The sequence below is a fragment of the Ovis aries genome, chromosome 11, assembly GCF_016772045.2.
Source record: "Ovis aries strain OAR_USU_Benz2616 breed Rambouillet chromosome 11, ARS-UI_Ramb_v3.0, whole genome shotgun sequence".
Lineage (NCBI taxonomy): Eukaryota > Metazoa > Chordata > Mammalia > Artiodactyla > Bovidae > Ovis > Ovis aries.
In genome coordinates this window covers 54,993,178-55,016,631 of record NC_056064.1, presented here as the reverse complement: position 1 = coordinate 55,016,631, position 23,454 = coordinate 54,993,178, and the positions used below count along the sequence as shown (strand labels likewise).

Sequence of the window (23,454 nt, the reverse complement as noted above, 5' to 3'; positions counted from 1 at the left end):
GCGCGTGACCGACCGCGGACAGGGCGACAGGCGGCGGCTGTGCCGCTGTGGGCGCCGCCAGGGCGGGCGAGTCCCCTGTTCTCGGCCAGTGGCGCCTCAGAGCAGCCCCCTGACAAGCGGACCCCGGAAGAAGGTCAAGGAGGTGCCCAGGTGGTGGTGGTGGTGCGGGGGGGAACCGAGACGCTATCAGCAACCCGCCCCTCCCTGGTCAGCCGGTCCCACGCGGCGGAAAGAGGCCGCCCGCGGCCGCCCGCGCGCCCACACAGCTTTGCCGGGGGGTTGGGAAGGGGCGGGACCAGGCGGCTGAAGAGGACTGCGCCTGCGCCCCTGGACCCGCCCGGGCCGCCGCTTCCGGGTACGCGCGCTGAGTTCTCCCGGGGCGTAAGAGGGGGAGGGGGTCTACCAGGGCTGCAGCCGGTGAGCCGGGCCTCCTTGAGTTGGCTCGGGGATGGCGTAGAGTTTTCCCAAAACCCTCCAAGAGTGGAGGCAAAAGGACAGGGACAAAAGGTCGCGCTGAGGAGAGGCTCCAGCCATCACTTGTTAAGATAATAGCATCTCTGCTGCCAGAGGCGAAGGCTGCGGGGAAGCCGAGTGTGAGATAGCTAGCGCTCCCCCGACCCCGCGTTTATTATGGGTGTGGGTGTGGGCTTCAGTTCAGTAGCTCAGTCGTGTCCGACTCCTTGCGACCCCATAGACCGCAGCACGCCAGCCTTTCCTGTCCATCACCAACTCCCAGAGCTTGCTCGGACTCATGTCTATCCAGTCGGTGATTCCATCCAACCATCTCATTCTCTGCCCTCCCCTTCTCCCGCCCTCAATCTTTCCAGTCTTTCCAATTAGCATCAGGGTCCTTTCCGGTGAGTTGACTCTTCGCATCTGGTGGCCAAAGTATTGAAGCTTCACCTTCAGCATCAGTCCTTCCAATGAATATTCAGAGTTGGTTTCCTTTAGGATTGACTGGTTTGATCTTGCAGTCCAAGGGACTCTCAAGAGTCTTCTCCAACATCACAGTTCAAAAGCATCAATCCTTCTGCTCTCAACTTTCCTTATAGTCCAACTCTCACATCCATACATGACCACTGGAAAAACCATAGCCTTGGCTAGACGGACCTTTGTTGATAAAGTGATCTCTGCTATTTAATATGCTCTCTAGGTTGGTCATGGGCTTCCCTGGTGGTGCAGAGGTTAAAGCGTCTGCCTGCATTGTGGGAGACCTGGGTTCGATCCCTGGGTCGGGAAGATCCCCTGGAGAAGGAAATGGCAACCCACTCCAGTATTCTTGCCTGGAGAATCCCCTGGACGGAGGAGCTTGGTGGGCTACAGTCCACGGGTTGCAAAGAGTCGGACACAACTGAGTGACTTCACTTTCACTTTCAGGTTGGTCATAACTTGCCTTCCCAGGAGTAAGCGTCTTTTAATTTCATGGCCCCATAGTCACGGTTAGTGACTTTTTTAATAAGACATTAAAAAAATTAAAATGTAGGAAAATCTGCGATGAGTAAAATAGCAACATTTTAAATGGTGACAAGATCTTGAGTACTGATTGTTCCTTTTGTCTCAGACGCCAATGTACCTGAGCAGAAGTCTCAGATAATCCCTGCTGTTTTTTATGCCCCCAGGCATCACACTGTTTAGTCTGGGTACTGTGTATTCCTTTTGTTTAAAAGCTGGCTCTCACAGCCACTGTGGAGAACAGTGTGGAGAGTCCTTAAAAACTGGAAATAGAATTGCCACACAAGCCAACAATCCCACTGCTGGGCATACATACGCAGGAAACAAGAATCGGAAGAGATGCTTGTACCCCAGTGTTCATCGCAGCACCGTTAACAATAGCCAGGACATGGAAGCAACCTAGATGTCCATCTGCAGACAAATGGATAAGAAAGCTGTGGTACATATACACAATGGAGTATTACTCAGCTATTAGAAAGAATGCATTGAATCAGTTCTAATGAGGTGGTGAAACTGGAGCCTATTTTAGAGTGAAGTAAGTCAGAAAGAAAAACACCAATACAGTATAGTAACGCATCCCTGGTGGTGCAGAGGTTAAAGCGTCTGCCTGCACAGAGAGGAGATGTGGGAGACCTGGGTTCGATCCCTGGGTTGGGAAGATCCCCTGGAGAAGGAAATGGCAACCCACTCCAGTATTCTTGCCTGGAGAATCCCCTGGATGGAGGGGCTTGGTGGGCTACAGTCCACGGGTCACAAAGAGTTGGACACGACTGAGTGACTTCACTTTCACTTTCATGGAATTTAGAAAGATAGTAACGATGACCCTGTATGCGAGACAGCAAAAGAGACACAGATGTAAAGAACAGACTTTTGGACTCTGTGGGAGAAGGCGAGGGTAGGATGGTTTGAGAGAATAGCTTTGAAACATGTCTATTATCATATGTGAACTAGATCACCAGTCCAGGTTCTATGCATGAAACAGGGTGCTCAGGGCTGGTGCACTGGGATTACCCTGAGGGATGGGATGGGAAGGGAGGTGGAAGAGGGGTTCAGGATGGGGAACACATCTATACCCATGGCTGATTCATGTCAATGTATGGCAAAAACCACCACAATATTTTAAAGTAATCAGCCTCCAATTAAAAAAAAAAAAAATAAGAGCTGGCTCTCTTGTGCAACAGAAACTAACATTTCATTATAAAGCCAATATATTCCAATAAAAATAAAAATAAAATTATTAAAAACAAAGCTGGCTCTCTAATATCACCAATATAATCTGTTGACTAAACAAATCTGAGTTGATTGCTTACTCAGTAAGGGTGACTGCTGCTTGGCAAAGCCTGGGCAGTGCCTCAAAGAGACAGTAAGGCCACAGTTTATTGAGAATTGAAAGTTTGGTTTAAGATGAGTCTCTTAGTTCAGGGTTTTGATTAAGACTTGATACAAACCACTGCACAACAGTCAAAATTAGTGGAAAGGGCAAGGCAGGGGCACTCAAAAAATCTCAGTGAACAAGCTAGTTATTGATATTCAAACCCGCTTTCTGGACTGGACAGTCGGGAATAGTAAAAGATGATAATGAAGACCCAGCACCACAAAGTTAAGTTAATGTGGGCAGTAAGATGTAGTTTGGGTTCTCGGTGAATGGTCTGATTGTGGGGGGGGGGGGCGGTAAATGGTTTTGGTTTTCACTCTTTTCTTCATGAATATATCCATCCATCTGATAAATATTTAATAATTTTCCAGACACTGTCAGGCACAGGGGCTATACCAGGGAGTATGCTGAGTCGTGGCCCTCAAGGAACTGGTAAGCTAGTGGGAGACATCAACATTAACCAAGTAAACAGATAGTATTATTTGAAATTCTTTTATTTAGTGGACTACAGTGAGGATGGAGTGACTGGGGGTGGTGAGAATGCCATTTTAGATGAGGTGGACAGGGCTAGTCTTGCCAAGGAGATAGACAGCCTAAGAGCTGAGGAGGGGAGAGACCCAGCCACGTGAAAGTCTGGGAAACCTGTTCAAGTCTGCGACAAAGCAAATGTGTAGTTCTGAGGTGAAGGTGAGCTAGAGGAGGGGTGATGGCAAAACAGGCACAGACCCCACGTGGCATTATGGGCCAATGGAGACTTGTAATTTTAACAGTTATAATACGAAGTGGTTAAGGGACTTCCAAAATCACTGAGGGCGGTGACTGCAGCCTTCAAATGAAAAGATGCTTGCTCCTTGGAAGAAATGCTATGAGAAACCTAGAGAGCATAATAAAAAGCAAAGACCTCGCTTTGCCAACAAGGTCCGTATAGTTAAAGCTATGGTTTTTCCAGTCATGTACAGATGTGAGAGTTGGACCATGAAGAAGGATGAGCACCAAAGATCTGATGCTTTCAAACTGTGCTGGCAAAGACTCTTGAGAGTCCCTTGGACTGCAAGGGGATCAAATCAGTCAGTCCTAAAGGAAATCAACCCTGAATATTCATTGGAAGGACTTTTGCTGAACCTGAAGCTCTAATACTTTGGCCACCTGATGCAAAGAGCCAACTTATTGGGAAAACTCCTGTGCTGGAAAAGATTGAGGGCAAAGGAGAAGGAGGCAGCAGAGGATAAGATGGTTAGATAGCCTACTCAATGGACTTGAATTTGAGCAAACTTCGGGAGATCGTGGAAGACAGAGGCACCTGACGTGCTACAGTCCATGAGATCGAAAAGATTCAGACACAGCTTAACCACTTAACAACAAGGGACTTCCCAGGTGGTCCAGTGACTAAGAGTCCAAGCTCCCCATGCAGGGAGCCTGGGTCAGGTCTCTGGTCAGGGAACTAGATCCACAGGCCACGGCAAAGATCCCATGTGGCAACTAAGACCCAGACCAGCCAAATAAATAAATACATAAATAGATATAAAAAAGAATGACTCCTGGGCTTGAGCATATGGAAGACAATGGGGCTCTAAGAGATAGAGAGGGTGGCTGGTAGGTGGTATTAAAGCCATAGGATTTGGTTCTGGTTGAAACATTGTCCTTTTTTGTCTGTTTCCTCTCCCTGTGAAGGGAGAGGACATAAATGGACGAAGTGAACAGGAGAATGGCAGTTCTCAAATTAAGGACACATCTGAAAGAGATGGGAATACAGACCACCTAACCTGCCTCTTGAGAAATCTGTATGCAGGTCAGGAAGCAATAGTTAGAACTGGACATGGAACAACAGACTGGTTCCAAATAGGAAAAGGAGTACGTCAAGGCTGTATATTGTCACCCTGCTTATTTAACTTCTATGCAGAGTACATCATGAGAAACGCTGGACTGGAAGAAACACAAGCTGGAATCAAGATTGCCGGGAGAAATATCAATAACCTCAGATATGCAGATGACACCACCCTTATGGCAGAAAGTGAAGAGGAGCTAAAAAGCCTCTTGATGGAAGTGAAAGAGGAGAGTGAAAAAGTTGGCTTAAAGCTCAACATTCAGAAAACGAAGATCATGGCATCTGGCCCCATCACTCCATGAGAAATAGATGGGGAAACAGTAGAAACAGTGTCAGACTTTATGTTTTTGGGTTCCAAAATCACTGCAGATGGTGACTGCAGCCATGAAATTAAAAAACGCTTACTCCTTGGAAGAAAAGTTATGACCAACCTAGACAGTATATTCAAAAGCAGAGACATTACTTTGCCGACTAAGGTCCGTCTAGTCAAGGCTATGGTTTTTCGAGTGGTCATGTATGGATGTGAGAGTTGGACTGTGAAGAAGGCTGAGCGCTGAAGAATTGATGTGTTTGAACTGTGATGTTGGAGAAGACTCTTGAGGGTCCCTTGGACTGCAAGGAGATCCAACCAGTCCATTCTGAAGGAGATCAACCCTGGGATTTCTTTGGAAGGAATGATGCTAAAGCTGAAGCTCCAGTACTTTGCACACCTCATGCGAAGAGTTGACTCATTGGAAAAGACTCTGATACTGGGAGAGATTGGGGGCAGGAGGAGAAAGGGACAACCGAGGATGAGATGGCTGGATGGCATCACGGACTCGATGGACGTGAGTCTGAGTGAACTCCGGGAGATCGTGATGGACAGGGAGGCCTGGCATGCTGCGATTCATGGGGTCGCAGATTCGGACACGACTGAGCGACTGAACTGAACTGAATGTCGATACAATACTATTCCAAACCTTTCTGTGGACTTATAATTGTTCAATGAAGTCCTTTATCACAGTTTTTTCCTCCCAACCAAGGTCCATGGATCATGAATTATATTTAGCTGTATTAGTTTGCTAGAACTACCATAACAAAGCGCCACAGACCAAGTGGCTTAATCAACAGGGATTTGTTGTGCCAGAATTCTGGAAGCCAGAAGTGTATAGTCAGGGTGTGTCAGCAGGGTGGTTCCTTCTGAGGCTGTGAATGAGAACCTGCTCCATGCCTCTCAGCTTCTGATAGCTTGCTGGCCTTTGTTGGTGTTCCTTGGCTTGTGTAGTATCTCTGCCTTCATCTTCACGACTTCCTCCCTTTGTGCATGTCCATCCCTGTTCAGACTTTTCCCTCTTTCGAAAGATACTAGTCATACTGGATGAGGCCCTCAGGAATGACCTCATTTTAACATGGTTAGTTCTGAAGAATCTCTCTGGAAGGTCACATTCTGAGGTCCTGGGGGTTATGACTTCAACTTTACCTTTTTTGGGAGGGGAGGCAGGAATTCCATCTGTAACAGTTGTCCTGTCACTTTTGTTGTTGTGTTCAAGTTGTGTCCGACTATTTGTGACCCCGTGGACTGCAGCAGGCCAAACTCCCCTGTCCTTCACTATCTTCTGGAGTTTGCTCAAATTCATGTCCACCAGGTCAGTGATGTGATCTAACATCACTTGAGCCTCTTTTAACTAGAGCAATTTGTCTTCTGTGATTTTGACAGTTGCTTTGCGGAATGTCTCTCAATTCAGATTTGTCTGATATTTCTTCATGATTAGATTCAGATTATGCATTTTCTACAGGAATATCACAGAAGCAATGTGTCCTTCTCTGAGCACCACATCCAGCAGGGCACATGAAGGTTGTATTCTTCACTATGAGCTAGACCACTTTCCCCTTTGTAATTAATAAGTAGTCTGTGGGAGATACTTGTTGAGACCATATAAATATCCTGTTCTTTATATTTAAAAAAATTTTTATTTATTTGGCCGCACCAGATCATAGTTGCAGTGCGCTGGATCTTCAGTCTTTGTTGCGGTTTGCAGGCTGTTTAGTTGAGGCATGCAAACTCTTAGTTGCAGCATGTGGGACCTAGTTCCCTGACCAGGAATCGAACTGGCACCCCCAGCATTGGGAGTGTGGAGTCTTAGCCACTGGACCACCAGGGAAGTCCCTAAATAATCTGTTCTTCAGACTTTTACCCAATAACTTTTCACATCCATTGATGATTCTTCCCTGAATTTACTTCTACTGTGGTGATTGCGGAACTTTTAAAGGTGTGGTGAAATAGTCATTTTATTTTGCCACTGTAAAATTCATTTAGTTGAGATCACACTTAAATTGGAAGTAATCCCCATGTGATAGAATCTTTTGAGGCCATAGATCAAATCATGTGACATAACTTGAGTTTTAACATTGGTGATTCATTGTGTAATATAAGACTAACAAAGAATTGTAACTTTAAACACATGAATGATTTCTGGGTTGGTGAACACAGGGCTGGGCTGGGCAAGTAACAGGAAAGGGCACAGAAGCACCATACCCCACCTCACCTCCTGTGTTCTATACATCTCTTCTTTTTGGTTGTTCCTGAGTTATATCCTTACACTTTTGTGATATACCAGTAACCTGTTCTAATTGTGGAATGGTAAACGTGTATAATAAAGTTTTTCATCCACAAGAAACAAGTCCTAAGCCTACAAAAGCTATGATGAACTTAGTTATAAGTGTTTCTTCTCTGATCTTCAATCCCACTGAAGAAACCTCGGCAGTTCCTTCAGAAAAGATGAAAGAAGCAGTCAGAAGCAGTCATTGGGTCACCACCCTTCCTGTACAGTATTTTCAAACTTCCCAGTCGTTAAAAAGAAGAATGTTTTTCATACCATGGATTTTTCCCCTAGAAGTAGATATTTTACCTTGAGGAATGAAAAGGCTTGAAGTACAGGTTGTACCATTACTCAGATTTCTAGAGAGATTATTTGAAATCCAGTTGAGTCACAAGAGAAGCCTGTTCTGATATATCTTCACAGAAATGTTCTTGAATGTGTGATAATATATGGATAATGATTTATGGAGCCAGCTGTGCTTATTAAGTCAACAGAAATATCTGAATAAACACATAGCAACTTTTGTTTGAAGAAAAAAATTGAGGTTAAAATTTACAAAAGAGGGCTTACCTGATGGTACAGTGGATAAGAATCTGCCTGCCAACGCAGGGGACACAGGTTTGACCCCTGGTCTGGGAAGATTCGGCCTAAGGAGGAGCAGTTAAGCCCAGGAAGCACAACTGCTGAGCCTGTGTGCTATAACTACTGAAGCCCGCATGCCTAGAGCCTGTGCTCTGCGACAAGAGAAGTCACTGCAATGAGATGCCCATGCACCGCAACAGAGTGGCTCCCGTGGGGGAACCCCTACGTGCAGCAACAAAGACCCAGTGCAACCAAAATAAATAAATAAAATTATAACTTAAAAAAGGATTTTCTTCCCCACCCTCAAAGAGTCAGTGCGTCTGCATGGTAATTTTAAAAATAAAAATTAATGAGAAGAGACCCTTTTCCTGTCGAGGGTGGTGCGGAGTCGGCTCGTGGGTCTTTCAGAGCCGAAAATTGAGAGCTTCTTCGCACCGTGGAGACTGCACCCAGCGGCTCGGCAGTCTCCATGCCACAAATGAATATATTGAGTTACACCGTAAGCTCTATGGATATCGTTTGGATTACCATGAGAAAAAGAGAAAGAAGGAAGGTCGAGAGGCTCATGAACGTTCAAAGAAGGCAAAAAAGATGATTGGTCTGAAAGCTAAGCTCTACCATAAACAGCACCATGCTGAGAAAATACAAATGAAAAAGACTATTAAGATGCATGAAAAGAGAGACACCAAACAGAAGAATGATGAAAAGACTCCACAGGGAGCAGTACCTGCATATCTACTGGACCGAGAGGGACAGTCTCGAGCTAAAGTACTTTCCAATATGATTAAACAGAAACGAAAAGAGAAAGCGGGAAAATGGGAGGTCCCTCTGCCTAAGCTTCGTGCCCAGGGAGAAACAGAAGTATTACAAGTTATTCGAACAGAAAAGAGAAAGAAGAAAGCCTGGAAGAGGATGGTTACTAAAGTCTGCTTTGTTGGAGATGGCTTTACTCGAAAACCACCTAAATATGAAAGATTCATTAGGCCAATGGGATTACGTTTCAAGAAGGCTTATGTAACACATCCTGAACTGAAAGCCACCTTTTGCTTGCCAATACTTGGTGTAAAGAAGAATCCCTCATCCCCACTATATACAACTTTGGATGTTATTACCAAAGGTATTCATTGAGGTGAATGTGAGCAAGCTGGGCCTTGTAACACAAGGAGGCAAAGTCATCTGAGGAAAATATGCCCAGGTTACCAATAATCCTGAAAATGATGGATGCATAAATGCAGTTTTACTGGTTTGACAGCAGTTACATACAAATAACTCCTTATAATTACTGAAGACTACACACCAGTTGGGAAACCATTACTCTGAAATTTCTGAATGCTACCAATCAACCTTATATGTTGTCTTCAGTCAAAGAAAACTATTTTTTCTACTGTTTTAAAAATGAAAAAAGCCAACATTAAAATGATCTAGTTTTTTAAAAAAAATTAATGACCTAGTTAATTATAGTTTAACTTATACATGGTACTTGAGAGTAGAAGAATTACTTTAAAAAAGATTCTCAAGTTTCAGCATTTTGCTAGATTGGATGGGATTGTCCCCATTATCAACAATAGCAACCACTATATTTTTTCCTTCTCTTAACTGTTTTGGGGGTTTGGTTCTGTTTTTTGTTTCTCTCTCAGGCCAGAGATGATTAGGGGACTATCTCTGGTAACCAGATAGCTCTCTCAAAGGTCGAAGCTATGAAGGATGTCTGTGTTTGGAGGAACCCCTGAGTAAGTTGCTTCTCCACTACACTGGCCAAACTCATTCTTGGCACACAATACTGACATGACCGTGGAACATGGGTCAACAGCCATCTCCTATGACCTCCTTGCAAACACTTGTGCAAGATTCTAGGTTACATTAAATTTTGGGAATAGAGCTGTGTCATCTGATTTTCAGAAGGATCTTGAAATTATTTAATGACTGTTTTCTTGGTTCAGATTTCCACTTGCTTGTCCAATGCAGAAACAGTTGAAGACCAACACTTATAGGATGCCTGTGAAAGTGAAAGTGAAGTCGCTCAGTCCTGTCTGACTCTTTGCGACCCCATGGATTGTAGCCTCCCAGGCTCCTCCATCCATGGGATTTTCCAGGCAAGAATACTTTCCTTCTCCAGGAGATCTTCCTGACCCAGGAATTGAACCCGGGTCTCCTGCACTGTAGGCAGATGCTTTACCATCTGAGCCACCAGGGAAGTCCTTTAGTCAGGATGCCTTTAGTTAGTCTTGAATCCCCGATTATCTAACATTTTGAAAAAAAATGAAAATCATTCAAAAATAAAAAGCTTATTCTAAACATGTGAAGACACCCTTTATGTACAACTATGAAAGTGTCAAAATATATTAAGTGGAAAAAAAATCAAGAACAGCATGTATACTATAGTATAGATGGGAAATAAAGATATATTCATCTTTGTCTTTACTTGAATAATGAAAAGATAAAAATTTTATGAAAACAGGTTCACCTCGGCAGAGATTGGCAAACACCATCATGGGCCAAGCCAACCCATTGCATGTTTTTGTAAATAAAGTTGGAAGGAAATAAAGTACCCTTATTCATTATGTATTGGCTATGAGCGTTTTCATACTAGGATGGCAGAGGTCAGTAGTGACAGAAGTCATATTACTATCTGCCTTCTACCGACCCTTTTAGAGGCTTGAGGAGGGAAACGGTTGCATAGGAATTAGAGTGGGAATAATACACTCTCTGAATTCCCAGGTGGCTCAGTGGTAGAGAATCCTGCCAATGCAGGAGACACAGTTTCTATCTATCCCTGGGTCGAGAAGATCCCTTGGAGAAGGAAGTGGCAACTTGCTCCAGTATGCTTACCTGGGAAATCTCATGGACAGAGGAGCCTGGCTGGCTACAGTCCGTGGGGTGACAAAAGAGTCAGACTCAACTTGGCGACTAAACAACGACAAATGCACTTTCCACACAGATCTATCAAAAAATCTTTTTAAATTTAAAACATCTTCCCCTGGAACTAGCTTTTCAGATGTTGCTGGTCTCACGTCTGTTAATCTCGATCTCGTGGTTGGCTTATCTTCAAAAGTCCATGCCTACTATTTGGTTACAGGAGCAATGATGCTGCCCAAACCTGGGATCTATTTCTTCCCCTGGGAGGTCAGTGCTGGCCAGGTTCCTGATGGGGACACACTGAGGACATTTGGCAGGTGAGAATGTTTTTCTTCATGTGGTGTGGGGGGGAGTGTTTAAAAAAAAAAATTGAGTCTTTTAATATATTTTTAAAATTATTTTTAAATTATATGTTTTAAATTATTTTAAAATGATTTATTTTATATTTTAAATTTATTATATTTTCAAAATTGTTTTAAAAAGCAAAATTCTTATAATTTTATCTAATTATTTTAAAAATACTAAAAAAATCAATGTATATTCATCGTAAGAAATGTTGATAAATCTGTAAACGTGTAAAGAAAGCCAGCAAAAATCACCGACCATTAACCTTTTGTTGATTATATGCTTTCTCATGTGTGTATGTATATGTATACGTGGGTGTATATACACACAATATGTGTATAAACATATATACTGTGTTAGTCACATATTTCAGTGCAGTGTTAGTGACTCACTCGTGTCTGACTCTTAGCAACCCCATGGACTGTAGCCCACCAGGCTCCTATGTCCATGGAATTCTCTAGGCAAGAATACTAGTCTAGGTAGCTATTCCCTTCTCCAAGGCATCTTCCCAACCCACTGATCAAACCCTGGTCTCCTGTATTGCAGGCGGATTCTTTACCTTCTGAGCCACCAGGGAAGCCCTAGTCACATATTGCTGGGTAACAAATCGCCCCCAAATTTAGTGGCTTCAAATGACCACAAAAGTTAATTTTTTTTCATATGTACCATGGGTCAGGAATTAGGAAATGGCTTTGCTGGGTGGTTCTGGCTCAGACTGGCTTTGAAGATTGTAATTGAGATGTTGGCCAGGGCTGCCAGCATCTGAAGGCTGGCGTGTGGCTTGAGGATCTGATTCTACAGGGACTTACTCACATGTTGGGCAGTTTTGTGCTGCCTCTTGTCACACAGGCTCACTTTCTCAAAAATATGAATTTCAGTATATGGCTGCTTGAAGGTCTTCATAATCTGGCAGCTGACTTTCTCCAGAAGGAGTGACTCAACAGAGCAAAGATAAAGCCACAGTGTCAATGACCTCATCTCAGAAATCACTCTAAGTCATCTCTGCAATGTTTTCTTGGTTACACAAGTCAGCACTAGTTAGGGTGATAGGAGGTTGCACAGGGATGTGCATGCCAGGAGATAAGAATCACTGGAGGGATTTCCCTGGTGGTACAGTGGCTAAGAATCCACTTTTCAATGCAGGGACACAGGTTTGATCCCTGGGAGGGGAACTAAGATCTCACATGTTGCAGGGCAACTAAGCCTGAGAACAGGAAGAGCGCATGTGCCGAAACAAAGACTCAGTGCAACCAGAAAAAAAAAAAAAAAAGAATCATTGGGGCCTGTCTTGGAGACATATCAGTTCAGTTCAGTTCAGTCGCTCAGTCGTGTCCAACTCCTTGCAACCAACCCCATGGACTGCAGCACACCAGGCCTCCCTGTCCATCACCAACTCCCAGAGTTTACTCAAACTCAATGTCCATTGAGTCGTTGATGCCATCCAACCATCTCATCCTCTGTCATCCCCTTCTCCTCCCACCTTCAATCTTTCCCAGCATCAGGGTCTGTTCCAGTGAGTCAGTTCTTCCCATCAGGTGGCCAAAGTATTGGAGTTTCAGCTTCAACATCAGTCCTTCCAATGCATATTCAGGACTGATTTCCTTTAGGATGGACTGGTTGGATCTCCTTGCAGTCAAGGGGCTCTCAAGAGTCTTTTCCAACAGCACAGAATCAGAGCAGGTGTGTGGAAATGGGAGTCTACCCTCCCCCATGCCTCCACCTCCAAGAGCTTGACTGCATGAAGTACTTTGGGGACTGGGTGGCCCCAAAGAAGAGTGATGGTTAGGAGCATGGATATCAAACTTATTAATGGGACTTTTCTGGTGGGTCCAGTGGTTATTCTTATGGAGGTTAAAAAAAACCTTGATCCCTACCCCACAGCACACACACACATGAATTATTCTATCAGTGTACAAGATATTATCATCAGTATACAAAATAAAACTATAAAATTGTTTAGAAGAAAATAGAAGATCTTCACATATACCTTGAGACAGGCAAAGATTTCTTGGATTCAGAAAACAAAAGCCATAAAAGAGAAATAATGAATAAATTTGGACTTCAACAAAATTAAAAGCTTCTCATCAAAAGATACCATCAAGAAGATTAAAAGGCAAGCCACAAACTGGGAGATGTTTGGGAGTGATGTGTGTATGTATATTGTATATATTCAACAAATGATTTGTATTTGGAATATATGAAGAACTCATACAATCCAATAATAAGAACATAAAGAACTTAATTTTTATTTATATATTTTTTATTTTGTTGGCCACACCACGTGGCTTGTGGGATCTTTTTTCCCTGACAAGGGATTGAACCCAGGCCCTCAGCAGTGTAAGTGCAGAGTCCTAACAGTTGGACCACCAAGTCCTAATAAAGAACTTAATTTTTAAATAAGTAAAAGATTTCAACAAACACTGTCAGAGAAGATGTCCAGATCACAGATAAACACATGAAAATGTGTTCAACATCATGCGTCATTAAGGAAATGCAAATTAAAACCACAATGATATGGTATCTCATGCTCACTAGAGTGGCTAAAAGACGGACCATATCAAGTGCTGACAAGGATTTGGAGTAACTAGAACCCTCATACATTGCTGGGGGGAAAGTAAAGTGACACCACCACTTTGAAAAATAATTTGGCAGTTCCCTTTAAACAGACAGATTGACCATGTGACCCAGAAATCCCACTTGGGTATTTCCCCACGAGAAATGAAAACATGTTCAGCACAAGTTCATGAGCAAACTAAATCAGCTGGTCAATGGATAATAATAATGTATTAGTCCATTCAACAGAGTGCGAACAAGCAATACAAAAAGGAGCAGGCTACTGATTTATGAAACACATAAATGGGTCTCAGAACCATTATGCTGAATCAAAGAAGCTAGACACAGAAGGATACATGCTTATGGGGTTCCATTCACAGGAGATGCTTAAGCAGGAAAACTCATCTGTGGAGACCAAGAGCAGATCAGTGATTGCCTGATGTGGGAGATGGGAAGACTGAGTTCAAAGGGGCACAAGGGGATTTTGGGGGGTGATGGAAATGTGCCAGAGCTTGACTGGGGTTCTCACTTGCACAGTGGATACTTTTATCAACAGTCAATGAAAAAGTCCCTTAAATTTTTTTTTATATATAATTTTTACATATTTGGCTGTACTGAGTCTTAGCTGTGGCTCTCGGGATCTTTAGTCATAGCATGCAAACTCTTGGTTGAGGCATGTAGGATCTAATTCCCTGACCAGGGATCGAACCTGGGCCTCTGCATTGGGAACTCAGAGTCTTAGCCACCAGACCACCAGGGAAGTCTCAAACAGATGTCTTTTAATGCATGTAATTTATACTTCAATTATATAGACCAAAACAATGTTTTCTGTTGCTACCACTTTAATTTCTCTGATCCGAGCGGGGCTGAACATCTTCCCATGGACATCCTGGCCTCCCAAAATCTTTTGAACCTTGGGGTGATTCTGTCAATGGATGGGAATGATCCCATGTACCCTGACCTCCAGGTTGTGCAGCTACGACATGACCCGGTCCCAAGTAACCCTGATGGCTCAACTTAGATCTGACCAGCACCCAATCCTCGTCTGTACCAAGTTGGTGGAGCCATTCCAAGCCCAGCTGGGCTCCCTCTACATTGTCCTTGGGGAACTGGAACACCAGAAGGGTAAGCCTTGACCTCACACAGTCTTTTGGGTGCTTGGGCCTGGCGTCTAACCCCGCGTGAGTCCATCATTGAAGTTAACATTCCTTCCAGATTGGTAGGGACTCAAGGGAAAGAGATGTGATCACCTTCCCAGTGGACCTGCCATAGGGACGCGAAAAAGCGGGGAGAGAAATCCTTCATTTCTGAAGGTCTAGAATGCGCCAGGCTTGTGGTTTGCTTAAAAGTTTTTTAATCTACTGACGAGCCCTTTATCTGAGTTATCTTATGGCTATTTCATAGATGAGAAAACCAAGACCCAGAGAGGTTGGAGTAAGAGGCCAAGAAGTAAGAGGGGCTAGAGTAAGAGGCCAGGAAGTCAGGGTGAGAGAAATAGAAAAGACGCAACCTGGGAGAATCTCTGTGGCATCGGGAGTAGTAGGTTGCAAACCTTTAAAACCTGGATGCTCGGATTCTTCGCCTCCCTCTCTGGCCGTCCGTGTGCCATTTTTGTCCTACGGTTTGTATAACATCTTGTATCTGGTTATTCTAGTTTAACATTATTTCATAAACATTCTTCTGTGTCTTGAAATTTTTTCTAAAGTATTTAATGGCTATATAATATTTTATAGATTCAGTTCAGTCGCTCAGTCGTGTCCGACCCTTTGCAACCCCATGAATCACAGCACGCCAGGCCTCCCTGTCCATCACCAGCTCTCGGAGTTTACTCCTCAGACTCATGTCCATCGAGTCGGTGATGCCATCCAGCCATCTCGTTCTCTGTCGTCCCCTTCTCTTCCTACCCCCAATCCCTTCCAGCATCAGATTAGATGTATATACTAATTCACACAGGGCTTCCCAGGTGGCTTAGTGGTAATGAATCTGCCAGCCAATGCAGGAGACACAGGAGACTTGGGTTCAACCCCTGGATCAGGAAGATCCCCTGCAGGAGGAAAGGGCAACCTGTTCCAGTATTCTTGCCATGGAAATCCCATGGACAGAGGAGGGCCATAGTCCATGGGGTTGCAAAGAGTCAGACACAACTGAGCACGCACACACACATGCACGCACTAATTCACACAAGCATTAGACATTTGCGTTGTTTCCATTTCTTGCTCTTATAAGCACGCTGTACATTAATTCATTAAAAAAACTATGGTATATTCAGTTGGAGAATATTATACAACCATCAAAAATGATGTTATAAATGTATATCTTTTGACATGAAAAGATGTTCATAGTATTTTTACTAAAGAAAAAGCAGTTTATAAAACTATGTATCATTTGATCTCACTTGTTAAATGGACATTTTTGTACATACGAAAGTTTGAAATATTATTTACCAAAATGTTGAGAGTAATTATGTCTGGGTGGTAGAACTGTAGGATTCCCTATACTTTTATTAGCATTTTACAATGAAAATATATTGCTTTATAGCCTGGGGTGGGGAGCGGAATCCAGTTTTAAAAAATCTATCTCGATGTATATTAAAAACACTACAGTTAATAGCCCCGTGTTCTAATCTTTGTTCATTTTCTGATTATTTCTTCAGGGTAGTTTCCTAAAAGAGGAATTGCTCCATTAAAGGATATGTCTCTTGATTTACACTACCAACTTACTTTCTAAAAGTTTCAGTGGTTTTTAACTCTGGATGAAATGCACCAGAAGAAGGCAATTAAATGGAGCTTACTTTAATTATGTTTGGTTTAATAAAAGTTAATCTTTATTCAGGCTTAAGCCTTTGAGCTGAGTCCTTGCCCTCTTAATTGATTTGAAAGAAGTATCAGGAGAAGGGGTGGAATTGAGGACAAAGGACCTGGAATAAATGATTTCCACTTTGACCTCAGCGCACATCACCCGGGGCTCCCTCCTGTACTCCTGGCCCTGGCAGGGAGTCCTGGGGGCTCTTAGGAGTTGGAACTCAAAGGTCTGATCAAAAATACAGAGTTAGAGGTTGAAACAAAGGTGGGACCAGGGCCTGGAGTGGACATTTAGAATTATTTGTGGAAAAAAAAATGGAAAAAACTGGAAAGTCCAAATTCAACCCAAATAACTTAAAAAAATTTAACGTTTTCAAATCAAACATACACAAAAGTAGAATGAGCCTCCACGTACCTGTCACCCAGATTCAGCTGCTGCTGCTGCTACTAAGTCGCTTCAGTCGTGTCCGACTCTGTGCGACCCCATAGACGGCAGCCCACCAGGCTCCCCCGTCCCTGGGATTCTCCAGGCAAGAACACTGGAGTGGGTTGCCATTTCCTTCTCCAATGCATGAAAGTGAGAAGTGAAAGTGAAGTCGCTCAGTCGTGTCAGACTCTTAGCAACTGCATGGACTGCAGCCTACCAGGCTCCTCCATCCATGGGATTTTCCAGGCAAGAGTACTGGAGTGGGGTGCCATTGCCTTCTCCGCCAGATTCAGCAGAGATCCGCATTCCACTGGTCTATGTCTTCATCACCCACGTCCACTTACTGATTTTTTTTTTTCTCCCTGCATTGTGATGCACGTAGGATCTTAGCTCCCCAACCAGAGATTAAGCCCTCACCCCCTGTATTGGGAGCGTGACCGCTGGACCACCAGGGAAGTCTCTTACCTACTTATGTTGCTGGTGTATTTTAGAGCAAATCTGACATTGTTTCATTTATCCATAAATACTTCAGTGTGTATCTCTAACAAAATCACGATCACGCCCAACAAAATTAATAGCTAGTCCTTAATATACTCTAGGACATAGCTTGTCCCTGTTCATTCCCGTCCTTGGCCCCAGAATGGCTTTTTAGAAAAAGTTAAGTTGAAAAGCAGGAGCTGAACAAAATCCACGCATTGCCTCTGGGTTACATATCCCAAGTCTTTATAACAGTTCTGTCTTTCTTACTTTTTTATTTTTCTAAATGCCATTTATGGAGACCTTCGGTCTGGAATTAGTCGTTGGCTTCCTCCTCCTTGCATTAAACCTGCTCCTCCTTCCTTTGATTTTATCCTCAGGGAAAGTTCTTTAGTGAAGAATCATAGTGAATATGCGCAGGAGAAACCATTAAATTCTAGCCCTGAGGAAAGAATAAACCCAGGTGGCAGTTGTTATCACTGGAGGCTCAAATCTTTAAGTGGAAGTTTGTGGGGAATATGAAGCACAGAAGTCAGGCCTGCCCTGTTGATCCAACATTACAAATAGCTGACCCATCAATTGTGGGCCTCTGGTATAATGCACCAGGAGAACAAAGACAGTGCCGCCCTGATGTATTCATTTTTATTTTTATTTTTTTTTTTTACTTTCTAAAAATTTTTTTGTCCATGCCGTGTGGCCTGTGAGACCTTAGTTCCCCAACCAGGGATTAAACCCCAACCCCCTGCATTGAAAGTGAGGAATCTTAACCACTGGACTGCCAGGAAACTCCCTTGCTGGGCTGTATGCTTGACAAAAACAAACCAACCCAGGAAGCTAAATAGTCAAGCCAGCAGCTTGACTAATAATCAATATTATTATTATAATCAATAATCCAGCAGCATTTTTCCTAGGCTCCAACTAGTTTCCCATTTCTCATTATTTTTCATCACAATCTGTATTTTTTTTTCTTTCCTAAAAAAATTTTCCCTCTGTTTCTAATTTCTGAGACATACAGACTCATCATTCAAGACTGACAGAGGAAAGAAAGACAACGGTGAGGACAGAGGGCAGAGTGTGGGCTGAGTTTTGCAGTGGCCGCTGACCTCGGGCCTGGGCTGGCATGTCTGGCCCCCGGCCAGGTCCAAAGTTCCCTGGAGACACAAAGGTCAATCAGACACAGGCCCTGCCCCATGGCAAGGTCTGCAGTTCTGAGGAGAGATAAGAGGCTGCCTCAGGTCATCTTTCTGAAATGTTTGCAGGCAAAAGAGAGAATGTGCCAGTATCTGCCCCCTCCAGCAGGCCTGGACACCCTGCAGGGCTCAGGGCTTCTGGCCCAGTGATTAAGGGGTGAGGACACAGCCTCACCTCTGCTCTGTTGCTCCGGGCTCTCATCATAAGTCCCACCTCTTCTGGTTTCCGTTCACCTGACTGCTGCTTCCTGCCCCTCGTCAGCCTTCCTTGTGTCCTCTCAAACCTTCATGATGTTATAATCCAAATGACATTTCCTTGCTCAGTTACCCAGTTCTGACATTCTGAGTTCTTCCGCAGTAAAGAATTACCATATTAAAGAGAGGAATGCTTTCCATGTTTGTACTTGGCTGAAAATTCTTTTTCCCAGGGTCTATAAAGCATTCGTTTGTTTTTATATTTTACTATTTTTGTTTTGTTTTTATTAATTACTACTTTTTATATTGTCACTATTTTATTTCCAGCCCCTTTCCTATGCTCTCGCCTCCTCTGGGATTTGCTTGAAACCTAGCTTTTGTCCCAGTCAGCAGTTCCCCTCCTGCCCTCCCACGTGGAGCCTCCCAGGTCACCCATGTCCCAGCAACCAGAGGTGGGGCCGGAATCTAGCCAGCTCTTCAAGTTTGTCACCCACACCTCCCCCCCTCCACCTCTGCAGTGACCAGTTCTGCCTCCAAGCACCTCTACCCCATGCTTCCTCCACACCCAAAACCACCCACTCTGCCATCCGAAACTGGGTTCCACCCTCGGTATCTTTCTGCCCTCTGCCGCGTCACCACTGGGACCTGAAGACTTTGGACTCCATTTTCTCCGACCTCCTCTCCCTTCCATCTGGACCTTGCTATCATTTCAATCGCTTTCCTAGCAAAAGTTCCAACCCCTCACCTTCCATTGGTCCTTCCTGATTAAGCCCCAGTCTCCACCCTCTCCGTTCAGTTCAGTTCAGTTGCTCAGTCATGTCCAACTCTTTGCCACCCCATGGACCACAGCATGCCAGGACTCCTTGTCCATCACCAGTGCCTCAGGTCCATTGAGTCGGTGATGCCATCCAACCATCTCATCCTGTGTTGTCCCTTTCTCCTCCCACCTTCAATCTTTCCCAGCATCAGGGTCTTTTCCAATGAGTCAGTTCTTCACATCAGGTGGCGAAAGTTTGGAGTTTCAGCTTCAGCATCAGTCCTTCCAGTGAATATTCAGGACTGATTTCCTTTAGGATGGACTGGTTGGATCTCCTTGCAGTCCAGGGGACTCTCAAGAGTCTTCTCCAACACCACACTTCAAAAGCGTCAATTTTTCGGCACTCAGCTTTCTTTATAGTCCAACTCTCACATCCATACATGACTACTGGAAAAACCATAGCTTTGACTAGACAGACCTTTGTTGGCAAAGTAATGTCTCTCCTTTTAATATGCTGTGTAGGTTGGTCATAACTATTCTTCCAAGGAGCAAGAGTCTTAATTTCATGGCTGCAGTCACCATCTGCAGTAATTTTGGAGCCCCCCAAAATAAAGTCTCACTGTTTCCACTGTTTCCCCATCTATTTGCCATGAAGTGATGGGACCAGATGCCATGATCTTAGTTTTCTGAATGTTGAGTTTTAAGCCAACTTTTTCACTCTCCTCTTTGACTTTCATCAAGAGGCTCTTTAGTTATTGTTTGCTTTCTGCCATAAGGGTGGTGTCATCTGCATATCTGAGGTTATGGATATTGATATCCCAGCAATCTTGATTCCAACTTGTGCTTCATCCACCCCAGCGTTTCTCATGATATACTCTGCATATAAGTTAAATAAGCAGGGTGACAATATACAGCCTTGACGTACTCCTTTTCCTATTTGAAACCAGTCTATTGTTCCATGTCCAGTTCTAACTGTTGCTTCCTGATCTGCACACAGATTTCTCAGGAGGCAGGTCAGGTGGTCTGGTATTCCCATCTCTTTAAGAATTTTCCACATTTTGTTGTGATCCACACAGTCAAAGGCTTTGGCATAGTCAATAAAACAGAAGTAGATGTTTTTCTGGAGCTCTCTTGCTTTTTCAATGATCCAGTGGATGTTGGCAATTTGATTGCCACTGTCTAAGTTCCCACCTAACTGTTGATGTAGAAAGTTCACAAAGCTCCAGGGGTTCCCCTGGTTTCAAGGTCTGTTATCTCCTCTGGGCCCTTATCTCTCCCGGAACCTGCCTAGAATTCCTTCCACGTGTCTTGATCAGTCCCCTTCCCGCCCCCGCCCCAACCCCCAGTCGGCCACAGCTACTTTAGGCATTCATCTGTGACGTAGGAACCCCTACATCATCACCTCCCCTGTCCTTTCCAGTACATCTCCTCACCTCCTACATCCCACGTTAAACTGAGGCCACAGCAGCAGTCTTCCCTATAATTATATACATTAGCGCCCTTGAGGTTGAGATGGTTAGATGGCATCACCAACATAAGCAAATTGTGGAAGACAGTGGAGGACAGAGGAGCCTGATGTGCTGCAGTCCATGGGGTCGCCAAGAACCTTGGTGCCTGAAGGACAACAACCACCACACCCATCAGTAGCTCCTTTCCTCCAGTCTGGGAGAGAGGAGGCGCCTTCCTGCCTGGGGCGCAGCGCCCCTGTGCTGTGATGAACACCTGCCCTCCTGCTGGGGCTTTGCTTGCTCAGCTGAACCCTTAACCTGTTACCACTGGTTCTTCCCTCCAGCATATAAAGCACTTAAGTCTCTTCTGTATTAAAATAATAGCAGCAACAATAAGCGGTCAAGTTTGGCTCTATATCTACCTAGCTATGACCCTCCTGCCTCCATAGTCAAACTTCCTAAAAGAAGGTCTGTTTTTTCCATATCATCCCTTCCTTATCTCAGACTCACACCTCAACCTACTGGCTTCTGGTTGCTCTTTTATCAGCCCCTTTTCCTTTGCTGCAGGTTCTTTTTATCTTTACAAGAAGAAATTACCCTAAATGACCCTTTCTTTGGGTTCATCAACTCCTTTCTCTCGCCCCTGCTCTTCAGATGCTCTCCTTTTATTCCATTTATATAGACCTTTCAAAGATGGGTAGCCCCATGCCTACCTGATCTAGGCTTAGCAGCCTCTGCAATCCAAGTGCTGGGGCAACAGAAGCTGGTGACACACAGGTAATCTCTTGTTTCACATGAGTTCATCTTTAACACAGTCCAAATGTGTTAAAGTTTGAAATTTAGACAGTCAAAGCCTCTGAATTCTGCCCTTGGGCTATGCTAAATCAATAAAATGGCCTAGACTAGAAGGAAGGTTAGGTGTAGACTCTAACCACAGAATGCTTCTATCTCAAAACGGCATCAAAGAAGACAGGATAATGTTCTAGAACATTTACTGTATTCATTGACGTGCTCAGAGAGCAAAGAGAACGTAGTGGAAACAAAAACAAACTGTTAGGAAGACAAACTGCAGATGTCCTTCCTGCTTGGTGTCACCTGGACATTGACAAAGCTTTCCATTGGGAAACCACAGCATCTGCTAGAAGCACCTGCAGCTGCATGTCCAGGGTGGGGTGATATGCCCCTATCAGGCTGGACTCTCCCCTTGGATTGATTAAATATGGGGTTCTCAGGACTTCCCTGGAAGTCCAGTGGTTAAGACTCCATGCTCCCAGTGCGGGGGGGAGCAGGTTTGATCCCTGATCAGGGAACTAAGATCCAACATGCTGTGCAACATGACTGGGGGTGGGGAGGGGAACAACAACTTAAGGAGCTTTATTAATATCATTAAAAGTCTTCTGTGTTTGTTGGGAACTGTATTCATTAAAAAAAATAATAATAATACGGAGCTACTTCTATGGTGGTCCAGTGGCTAAGACTTCACGCTCCCAAAGCAGAGAGCCTGGGTTCGATCCCTAGTCAGGGAACTAGATCCCACATGCTGCAGCTAGGAGTTTACACGCTGCACAGAAGATAGAAGACCCCATGTGCCGAAACTGAGACCCGGTGCAGCCAAATAAATAGATGAATTTGTTTTCCAATGTGGGGTTCTCTTTGCCTCGATTCCCGTGATGCCAAGGGGCCCTCTGGTACAAATGGAGGACTAGGATGTGATAGACACCCTTCCTCAATCTGGGCCTTTGAGCCCTGCAAAGAAGCTGGCGGGAGTTAGCGTGACAAAAGAGGCGGGCAGCGGCCACATCTTTCTGGGCCCTCTCCCAGGAGAAGTGGACTTTTCAGGCCACCCTCCTAAGTTCCATGTCTGTAGTTTGTGGCGGGCCCAACAGTTCTGAGGCCCAAGTAGACAAATTGCCAGCATCGATCCTTCTCACCTGTGCCCTGTCAGACTGTCTGTCAAAACTCAGGACCGAGGATAAATTGAGGAGAAATAGAATGCCTCCTTAGAAACAGAATGCAAGGATGTGTTGCTAACCCTGCCTGAGTCTTGGTGTCTGTTTCAGACGGAAGCTGCGTGGTGAAGGCCCGGGTGCTGACGTGTGTGGAAGGAATGAACCTCCCCTTGTTAGAACAAGCCATCCGGGAGCAGAGGCTGTACCAGCAAGAGAGGGACAGCGGCCAGTAGAGAGCAAACCAAGAGCTCCTGGGAGCACCACCTTCCCGCCTGGCCAGATGCTGGAGCTGCTGCAGAGAAGATGCAGGAGCATCCCCCAAGTGACAGCCTTTGTCTGGAGAGACGAGGGGAGGGCAGCCTAGAGCTCCGAGGCCGGGTGCGGGGGCTCTGGGCCTCGTGTGGGTCCTGGAGAGTTCCAGAATGTCCCCGTGAATAAAGCCTGGTGGTGTGACTGAGCTTTGCGTGCACGTGGTGCAGTGCCGGCAGAGGCCAGGAGGGGGAGCCTTGGAGCAGACGGCCTGCCTGGCAGAGAGGCCGCAGGATCGCAGGGTTTCTGGTGAATTCTGGGCTGAGGGCCTGAGGGGAGGCTGTTGGTGGCAGGTGGCCCAGGACCGGGTGGAAGGGCCCAGGAAGCAGCGGGG

At 44.7% G+C, this 23,454-nt stretch overlaps 2 protein-coding genes across 10 annotated transcripts; both read left to right on the top strand.

Annotated features, from left to right (window-relative positions):
• Nucleotides 1-4: 4 nt before the first annotated feature.
• TEN1 (TEN1 subunit of CST complex) lies at nt 5-23,268 on the top strand. 9 transcript variants are annotated; one of them, XM_042256344.2, is made up of 5 exons: nt 5-133; nt 3,199-3,259; nt 10,890-10,986; nt 14,535-14,692; nt 22,923-23,268. In XM_042256344.2, exons 2-5 carry the CDS (start codon nt 3,232-3,234, stop codon nt 23,042-23,044), a joined length of 405 nt encoding a protein of 134 aa, XP_042112278.1. In that variant the 5' UTR covers nt 5-133; nt 3,199-3,231; the 3' UTR covers nt 23,045-23,268. The 9 variants fall into 9 exon arrangements, with proteins under 9 accessions (XP_042112278.1, XP_042112279.1, XP_042112280.1 ...); XM_042256345.2 differs by having other exon boundaries at nt 5-142; XM_042256346.2 differs by having other exon boundaries at nt 5-150.
• Nucleotides 3,265-10,374, top strand: LOC105616425 (ribosome biogenesis protein NSA2 homolog). Its single transcript, XM_042256343.2, has one exon. It carries the CDS (start codon nt 8,138-8,140, stop codon nt 8,939-8,941), a length of 804 nt encoding a protein of 267 aa, XP_042112277.1. The 5' UTR covers nt 3,265-8,137; the 3' UTR covers nt 8,942-10,374.
• Nucleotides 23,269-23,454: the final 186 nt, after the last annotated feature.